Source organism: Cryptomeria japonica, chromosome 1, assembly GCF_030272615.1.
Source record: "Cryptomeria japonica chromosome 1, Sugi_1.0, whole genome shotgun sequence".
In the NCBI taxonomy this organism is placed as follows: domain Eukaryota; kingdom Viridiplantae; phylum Streptophyta; class Pinopsida; order Cupressales; family Cupressaceae; genus Cryptomeria; species Cryptomeria japonica.
Genome location: NC_081405.1, coordinates 188,610,620 through 188,620,101, shown reverse-complemented (window position 1 = coordinate 188,620,101; position 9,482 = coordinate 188,610,620). Strand labels below are relative to the sequence as shown.

The 9,482-nt window shown below is 29.8% G+C and overlaps 2 protein-coding genes and 1 pseudogene across 2 annotated transcripts; all 3 read left to right on the top strand.

Annotated features, from left to right (window-relative positions):
• The first annotated feature begins 610 nt into the window (after window positions 1–610).
• LOC131070110 (alpha pinene synthase, chloroplastic) lies at window positions 611–4,055 on the top strand. The gene is made up of 10 exons (XM_058005632.2): window positions 611–874; window positions 971–1,170; window positions 1,278–1,363; window positions 1,462–1,676; window positions 1,757–1,854; window positions 1,957–2,049; window positions 2,304–2,519; window positions 2,629–2,767; window positions 3,343–3,591; window positions 3,718–4,055. The coding sequence occupies exons 1-10, from the start codon at window positions 650–652 to the stop codon at window positions 4,012–4,014; spliced, it is 1,818 nt and encodes a 605-aa protein (XP_057861615.1). The 5' UTR covers window positions 611–649; the 3' UTR covers window positions 4,015–4,055.
• A 1,546-nt stretch (window positions 4,056–5,601) lies between these two features.
• Window positions 5,602–6,461, top strand: LOC131855849 (alpha terpineol synthase, chloroplastic-like). Its single transcript, XM_059216690.1, has 2 exons — window positions 5,602–5,918; window positions 6,197–6,461. The coding sequence occupies exons 1-2, from the start codon at window positions 5,761–5,763 to the stop codon at window positions 6,306–6,308; spliced, it is 270 nt and encodes an 89-aa protein (XP_059072673.1). The 5' UTR covers window positions 5,602–5,760; the 3' UTR covers window positions 6,309–6,461.
• A 41-nt stretch (window positions 6,462–6,502) lies between these two features.
• LOC131070150 (alpha pinene synthase, chloroplastic-like) lies at window positions 6,503–7,634 on the top strand (annotated as a pseudogene).
• Window positions 7,635–9,482: the final 1,848 nt, after the last annotated feature.

Here is a 9,482-nt window from a genome sequence, read left to right as displayed (position 1 = left end):
AAAAATTGGTCCAATTAGGACTCCCATCACCATTTCTTGATTGTGATACTATGACAACATAAGAAGAAATAAGAATAATGTTGAAAAGGAAACAAGAAGACTAGATATTTTTATAAGAGTTAACCTCCAAACATCATTTAAGGTTTCACCTTATATAAATAGTACTTGATTTAACCTTTTTTACACACCTTTGTTTCTAACAAATTAAAAAAAGACTTATGAAAAAACAATTCTTCGTGATTGATCCTACAATTTGTATTTATATGCTTGTCTTGTCAATGGTGGGTGAAGGTAGACTTCTTTTGCATTCTTCATAATAATAATGGAAATTTACGAATAATATGTAGAATTGACAAACTGAATAATTTCGCAATGAATTTATTCTTTTTATAAACAAATATGAAAATAAAGGACAAATAATTAAGAATAATTTAAGGATGAATTTATTCTTTTCATAGACAACTAGGAAAATAAAGGACAAATAATTACTAACTATAGATAGAAAAATTAGGTGGACGTTTCGGACAAAATTAGTAATATTCGATCATATCAAAGGTGCCTATTTGAAAATTTGTGACAGAATTCATCACCTCTTGTTATAAAAGGCCACCGTAGGGCCTTTGCTGGTGTGCAAATCCTTTCAATTTCAATGGCTCTTTACTCTGTTTCCCCCTCTGTTTTGAGCTCATGCTTAAAATCTCCACCCAACCATCATGTCAAGCTTTTCAATAAAAGTTTGCCAAGCTTGAGCAAGAGCAGGCTTAATAAGGCTTCCACCACCAGTGTTGAAGGTCTGACTCGGCGCACAGGCAATCATCATCCCAACTTGTGGGACGATGATATTATAAAAACTATCCGAGAGCAGCAATATGAGGCAAGCGGATTTCATTTTAACTGATTTTCACATTCTCTTATTCATTTTTCTAGTTTTTTAGATGATCATATGAACAAGAGTGTCAAAATTTTACAGGATTCTCATTACAAGGAGAGTGCTGAGAGGCTTATTGCAGAGATCAAGGACATGTTCAATGAAATGCCCACAGCAAAAAGTGGTAAATCTTGTGCAGAGAACGCTTTTGAGCGCCTTGTGCTGGTGGATAAAGTTCAACGCCTTGCAATAGATAGGCACTTCAAAAATGAAATATCCCAAGCACTTGATTATGTTTACAGGTTTGTTAAAATCTTATAATAAAAATAGTACATTGGCTAAGTTTGCTCTGCAAAAGCTAACATTGATGTGATTGTTATATGAATAAAATAAAATAATTTGTTAGCAGATATTGGAGTGATTGCCCTAGAGATCTGAATACCGCAGCCTTGGGACTTCGAATCCTTCGACTGAACAGATATCCCGTTTCTTCAGGTGATTAACACCTGCTTGTAATGGCTGTTTCTTTATTGGTTATGTTTTCATTCCTCTCGTTTCTTTCATATTGTTTAAGTTTTCATTTGTGCATGCAGATGTGTTAAGACACTTCAAAGGAAATGATGGGCAGTTCTTGTGTCCGTCAACTCAATCAGAGGAAGAGAAGATAGGAAGTATTCTTAACCTTTATAGAGCTTCCTTAATTGCTTTTCCAGGGGAGAATATTATGGACGAGGCTAAAGCCTTTGCAACAACATATTTGAATCAAGCTCTACAGAGGACTGATATCAGTTCCATTCTTTCACGAGAGGTGATGGTGACCAGAAGCTCTAGTTTTAGCAATAGAGAATCATTTTCATTTAAAACCTAACATAATATTTTAACACGCAGATAAAGTACAACATGGAGTACGGCTGGCACACAAATCTGCCCAGGATCGAAGCAAGGAATTACATGGACATATATGGCGAAAACACATCATGGACGGAGTAATGGCATTACTTTTCAACATAGTTTTTCTTTTTACCTCTCATGATTATCCACGGCTTATTCATTAATAGAAAGTTTAACCTTTTATCTCTGATTTTCAGGTTTTCTGGTAATAAAGAAATTCTAAATCTGGCTAAACTGGACTTCAATATCATGCAGTCAGTCCATCGGCAAGAGCTTCAATCAATATTACAGTAAGTTACATTTATTATGAGTAGATATCAGATCTTGAGGTGAAAGTACACGGCAACTATGTTAGAGCAATTAAAATATGTGAGACTCATATAGAATTTTTAATTTTTAAGTCTTTAAATCCGTTTCCTTGGCAAGCTCCCTCATACAATGTTTTGGTAAGAACTTCAATGTTTATTAATATTATTTTATTTTTTCAGTATTTTGTGATTTGGTTTTTATAGGAAATTAAAAATTGTGTTCATGTTGTGTTTAGATGGTGGAAGGATTCAGATTTAGACAAAGTGGATTTTGCTCGTCATCGTCATGTAGAATATTTTGCGTTGGCATGTGCATATTGTATAGATGCTAAGTATTCTGCCTATAGACGTGATTTTGCAAAGCTTTGTGCTCTTGCAACTATTGTGGATGATATCTATGATACTTATGGAACTATTGAGGAGATTAAACTCTTTAATGAAGCTGTTAAGAAGTAAGTTCTCTATCACAGTTGTTACCTTGTGATTTACAATATATACGTGCACTAAAGTGCATGCCACTAATAAACACTAATCTAATGTTTTGGCATGTTTGTATCTTAGGTGGGATTCTTCTCTTCCAAATAGTCTTCCCGAAAATATTAAAATTGCATATAAAGCATTTTATATGGCAATAAATGAAAGTGCACAAGTAGCAAAGAAGACTCAAGGACGAGACATGCTCCCTTATTTGCGCGAAGTTGTATGAATTCAAATCTATTACTCATTTCAAAATTTATATTACTTACTTCATCCCTATACCATCCATAATCTATAGAACTAAATGATTCTTGTTGATTCAATTTTCTTTTCTCTTACTAAATATCTATAAGATTTGTATGTTTGACTCTAATCCCCAAAACCAAAAAGTATGTTAACATCGATTCACTAATTATAGCCAGTAGCATAGAAATATTTGCTGGTTTAATTGGTTGTTTGAGCAGATGCTACCCTTTTCTCACTTTCCTTGTATGTTGTTCTAATTAGAACTCACATTATAATGATATCGCAACTTTAAAAGAGGCTTCTATTTTTCTCTTTTGGATTTATTTAAAAAATGACACTTCTTATATAAAGGGATATAATAAATTATTTTCTAAGAAAATTAAAAATTGACTATAAGTTGTGAAAATTTGTATAAATTATTTTAGGTTTTGATTTTGAACTTTAAATTTTCTTTTTATTTTTACTTTTTATATTTTAACTCATATATATATATATAGTTTTACATAAAAAAACATCACTCAATATAAATGAGCTTGTTGTTTGTTTGTACAGTGGGAACATTATCTCAAAGCCCTTACAAAAGAAGCAGAGTGGCTTGCTAATGGGTACATACCAAGTTTAGAAGAATATTTAGAAAATGGTGCACCAAGTTCAGGGTATCGTGTAACCATGTTGCAACCTACATTAACATTAGATTCTCTTCTTCCAGATAAAATCCTTCTAGAAATGGATTATCCATCAAGGTTTAATGAGCTTCTGTGCTTAACCCTTAGACTGAAAGGTGACACTAGAACCTTTAAGGTATGTAATAATTTTATATTCATAATCTTAATTTTTATGTATGTCAAAAGGCGTATGTGTAAAATAAATAGAGTTAATTATATGTCCAGATAAATTTGATTATAATTCTAATAATTGGTTTTGAAGGCTGAGGCAAATCGTGGAGAATTAGTTTCAGGCATATCATGCTATATAAAAGACCATCCTGGATCTAGCGAGGAAGATGCTTTGGATTACCTTAAAGATTTGTTGCAAAGGAGACTCAAAGAATTAGATTGGGAGTATCTGAAACCCAATAATGTTCCAGCTATAAGCAAGGACCATGCCTATAATATCGCAAGAAGTTGCCAGCTTCTTTATAAAGAGAGAGATGGCTTCACCAATTCTAATAAAGATATAAAAGATCTAGTCTCTCAAATCCTATTAGAACCAGTGCCAATGTAATCTTTTATATTGAAAATATAACTTATTATCCTATTTTTATATTTTAAGGCCTCATTTAATAAGGTGTTCTATGTTTTTCTTAATTATGTCTAGTTATCTAAATTTAATATAAAAACACACATTTCAGCTCATATATTTCACATGATTGTATTTTTATAAAAAAATGAATTGTATTTAAATTTTATCATATTTTTCAAGAAAATTTATAATCATTTAAAAATGTTCTTGTCGCTTAAGTGGGTGACACCTAAATATGTGGCACCTCAATGTGTTCACTCTTAGTTTCCTAAGCATAATTTTTATCCGTCTTTGGAAACCATTTGTGTGTCATGTTATTCTTAAATTATCGTATCATTCTTTATTTTCCATATGTAATTTAGGATGGGACTCGATGTAATTGTATTTTGAAGGTTGTCATGTGTCATCTATAGTTATCTTAATAGATAATGTTATATTAAACGATTTTATATATTTTTCATGATTAGAATTTTATTTAGTTTTGAGGACTTAATATTGCCATGATGACAAATATATAAATGGTCATGAATTATAATCATATAAGTGGCTAGAGAATAAATGAATTTACATGATACTTGTCTTGTGTAACTTTTTTCATACACTAGTTGGGTGACAAAATATTTTATAATAATTATTATGGATATTTTGTGGTAGTATTATTTTCTTTGTATTTGTTTTCGGTGTGAAATTCTTCTCTAAAAAAATTCTAATTGTTTGCTTTGTTTTCTTTCTAATAATAAGTTTACATTTTTATAATAAATAAGGCCAATGTATGGTACAAGGAATGCATTTTTATAGTCTTTAGAATGCTATATTTTCTTTGAAAAATACATTAGTTGATTATGTTTTACTTGAAATATCAATAAATATATTTGTGATTAGTTTTCTAACAATGCTACTAAGGTATGTGTGTAAATTGTTAAATAGGGAAGGCAAACGAAGCTTGATTCATGAAGATGAGATATCATTGTGTGCAATGAAATGTGATTCCTAAATGGACTAAAATGGCATTAAAACAACTCAAAATCACAAAAGAATAAAACACTCAAGACAAGGCCAAAAGGAGGTGAAATGTTGAATTTGATGTGTGCTCACTATTTTTGTAGGATAAGGTTTCTCAAAGCTTCAAGATGCATGTAGCTGAAATATGTGAGAATGAGTGAAAATTTTTAATACGCAGATAAAGTACAACCTGGAGTATGGCTGGCACGGAAATCTGCCCAGAGTTGAAGCAAGGAATTACATGGACATATATGACGATAACACATCATAGTTTTTCAATATAGTTTTTCTTTTACTTCTCATGGTTAAAGAAAATTTATCCTTTTGTCTCTGATTTTCAGAATGGGTGGTAATAAAGAAATTTTGAATCTGGCTAAATTGGACTTCAATATCATGCAGTCAGTCCATCGGCGAGAGCTTGAACCAATCTTAAGGTAAGTAGACAGCACTTATTTTAGAGAATGCTATATGTTTAATTTCTTTTTCAATAAGGATTCTAAGTTTTTCAAGTGAGTTTTGGTCATAATTTTTAATTTAATTTTTTTTTATTCAACGTTTATAAATATGATTATGTATTCATAGTATTTTGTGAATTAATTTTATAGAAAATTTAAACTTGTCTTAATGTTGATTTTAGATGGTGGAAGGACTTAGATTTGGATAAAGTGGAGTTTGCTCATCATCGTCATGTGGAATATTTTGCTTTAGCATGTGCATACACAATAGATGATGGCTTTAGCATGTGCATACGCAATAGATGATAAGTATTCTGTCTATAGAAGTGATTTTGCAAAGCTTTGTTCTCTTACAACAATTGTCGATGATGTCTATGACACTTATGGTACTATTGATGAGATTAAACTCTTCAATGAAGCTATTAAGAGGTAAGTATTGTATGAGATAGGTCTTATTGTCCACATACATTTCTATTATTATAAAAGAAAATAATAGTAGATTATTAATACTTTTAATAATAAAAAATAGTAAGTGATTGGGGTCTAGTAGCCATTATTCTATTTAATAAAATATTTTCATACACTTAATAAATATAAAATTAATGTTCTCTATTAAGTTGTTATTTTGTGTTTAATAGTATATACATAAACTATAATTTATTGTAATAATATAGACTAATTTATTGTATTAGCATGTTTTCTTTTAGGTGGGATCCTTTACCTCCAAAAAGCTTTCCTAAAAATATTAAAATAGCATATAAGGCATTTCACATGGGAGTAAATGAAAGTGCTCAAGCCACAGAGAAGATTCAAGGATGAGACACCCTTCCTTACACACTCAAAGCTATATGAATTTGAATCTATTACTCATAACAAGATTATATCACTACTTTATCCCTACACCTCACATAATCTATAAGAATAAATGTTTTTTAGTGGCTAAATTTAATTTTATCTTTCCAAGTATATATGTTTGACTTTAATACCAAAAATCAAATAAATCATTTTTAGTAATGATAAACTATTTAAATTCAATTTCTATGTTGGTATGACTTCACTTGTTATAATTAGCAAAAAAGTATTTATTGGTTATCTCTACAAATGTTACTATTTCCCCTTTTCTCTTATATGTTATTTTAATTAGACTTTACATTATAGTGGTAATATAGCTTTAAAATAGGACAATATTCTTCTTCTATGCTTCTATTAAGATGTTTCTTCCATTTATTTTAAAAAGAATACTCTTTATATAGAGAAATTGAATTATCATTCTATATTTTTAAATTGATTTTAATTTTTTGAAATAAGATTAAAATCAATTGTAGGTTTTGATTTTAATGTTTGAATGAATTTTCTTATTATTTTTTCTACATTTTAACTCTTATGTAATATCGTTGTGATAAAAATATCATTGATTTAAATAAATTTATTTTCTTGTACAGTGGGAAGCTTATCTCAAAGCCCTTACAAAGGAAGCTCAATGGACTGTTGATGGGTACATCGCATCTTTAGAGGAATATTTAGAGAATGGTGTACCAAGCTCAGCATATCGTGTGACCATGTTGTGACCTATATTAACATTAGATGCAGTTCTTTCAGATGACATCATTCAAGAAATTGATTATCCATCAAAGTTTAATGAACTTTTATGCCTATCCCTTAGACTAAAAGGTGACACTAGAACTTTCAAGGTATGTAATTATTTTCTATTTACGACCTTAAATTTATATGCATTCCAAAAGGTATATGAATTTAGTTATTTTTAAGTCCAAATTAATTTGATGATAATTTTTATTCATGATTTTGAAGGCTGAAGCAAATCGTGGAGAGTTAGTATCATGCATATCACGCTATGTAAAAGACCATCCAGAATCTACAGAGGAAGAAGCTTTGGATTACCTTAAAGAATTATTGCAAAAATGACTCAAAAAATTAGATTGAGAGTATTTGAAACCTAATAATGTTCCAACTATAAGCAAGGACTATGCTTATAATATTGGAAGAAGTTACCAACTTCTTTAAAAAGAGAGATGGATTTACCAACTCTAATAAAGATATTAAAGATCTAGTTACTCAACTCCTCCTTGAACCCGTGGCAATGTAATTTCTTAATATGAAAATAAAATATACTATCCCATTTTTATATTTTAGGACCTCAATTTTAAATATTTAAAAAAAGAGAAAATTAAGTAGATAAAAGTGATTAAATAACATATTTTGACTAAAATATTTCATGGCAAATATTTACATAAGAATTTAAAATGTCAAATTTTGTTATTTTTATATCTAAATCCCTTATGTGGATAACAATTATTAGGAAATTAAGGTTTAACATTTAATAATATAGTTATTAAGTTAGTTAGTTGGGTGGGAAGTTTTTCCTGTAATTGGAGAATAATGGATTTATAATCCAATACATTCGATGTAATAGTTCAATGAAATGATTATAATAAAATTCTTAATTTAATTTTTTTGCAATGTAAATCTTTTTGATTTTATCTTTGTTGTTAAACATTAGTATTAGAGTGGCTATGATCTCAATCCAAGCAAAAATAAAAAGGTAGGCTCAAAGGTTTGTATGAAGATACTTCCTGGAATTTTTGTTGCCTAAAGAGGTCATGGATTTGTGTGTCATAAACTGAACTATTGTCCAACTTTGTTTCAAGCTATAGATTGTGGCATTTTTTATTTTATTTGGTGAAGTTTGTAGTGAGATAAGTATGGAATTCACAAATTAGTTGTTGAATGCTTTGTTTTATAAGGTAATTACATTTAATAATGTTGATGAGAGAATTTTCTACCTTGCACTTAAATATTGGTTCTTTAAGGTGTAGATTTGTTCGTTGAAGCTAGGCATGTAAAATTTTGTTGCATTTTTGTTGTGTGGAGAATTGAATGAGAATAAAAGCTCCATTGCAAGAATATAGAACTTGTTTTGATCAAAATCACACCTTGAGTTTAAATCTTTGCGTGACTTATTATTTCAATGTGCAATATTTTTTTCATTCGCAAACGACTTATATTCCTATTGTATAACATAATTTTTTTAATAAAAGTAGGCTAGAATATTGAATAAGGTATTAAACATGAAGTCTAGTGTTATAAAGACACAACAAGCATACAAAAATGAAGGGCCTCATCTTGGTGAAAAGAAATATTGATCTCCACATTAATGGAAATTCTAGTACCACTACTACAATAAAATACCTAAATCACCATGTGAAATATCATTATTTGAAACACAATCATGCTACCAAGATTTTCTACTCCTTTAAGTCTTGTGGAAGAAAATAAAACTTTTGATCCTATTATTCTCTCAATGATTGGAGGTTTTAAGTGTACAAAAATAACCTAATGTTTTATGAGAATGGTCCTTTCAAGATTATAAAAAAAATTGACTAATCTAGAAGGACTATGGATGGGGCAAGGTAATGGTTATTAGAAAAAAAAAAAAAAAATTGGTTATGGAGAATGAAATTATTAGATTATATGTAAATGGAATTAATATTTATAATATTTTTGTGAATGGATTGCTTGTAATTTTTACCCTTGTTCATAGAAACAATGAAGGAAGACTGATAGGTGGGGAGGGTGAATCAGTCTTCATCAGATTTACAAACTTAACCACAAATACAAATCTGATAAATTGAAATAATAAGAAAGATAGGAAAACTTAATAGCACAACACACAATACCAAGATTTTTGATGTGGAAAACCTGGTTAAGAGAAAAACTACGGTGGGAACCTACCCACAATAAGATGATACTCTGCAGTAGTATGTGAAATATTACAATGGGGAATGCACATGCATTTAGGCACACTGCCTAGATCTCAATGCTCAAATACAATGACTCAAAAGGATACAACCCTCAGGGAAGTCTCACTGACTTACAAAAAGGTTCAGACTACAATCTAGAAGAAATGAACAAAAATAATAGCATCTCCAAATGCTTGATTACAGTTCCGGTTAAGCACAAATGTTTTATCTACAA

Excerpts from the sequence above, each read along its gene's own strand:
- LOC131070110 (XM_058005632.2), top strand. The coding sequence starts at position 650 with ATGGCTCTTTACTCTGTTTCCCCCTCTGTTTTGAGCTCATGCTTAAAA. Across the intron at positions 1,677-1,756 it reads GTTCCATTCTTTCACGAGAG|ATAAAGTACAACATGGAGTA; the intron begins GTGATGGTGACC and ends TTTAACACGCAG. Across the intron at positions 2,050-2,303 it reads GAGCTTCAATCAATATTACA|ATGGTGGAAGGATTCAGATT; the intron begins GTAAGTTACATT and ends TGTTGTGTTTAG.
- LOC131855849 (XM_059216690.1), top strand. The coding sequence starts at position 5,761 with ATGATGGCTTTAGCATGTGCATACGCAATAGATGATAAGTATTCTGTC. Across the intron at positions 5,919-6,196 it reads TTCAATGAAGCTATTAAGAG|GTGGGATCCTTTACCTCCAA; the intron begins GTAAGTATTGTA and ends GTTTTCTTTTAG.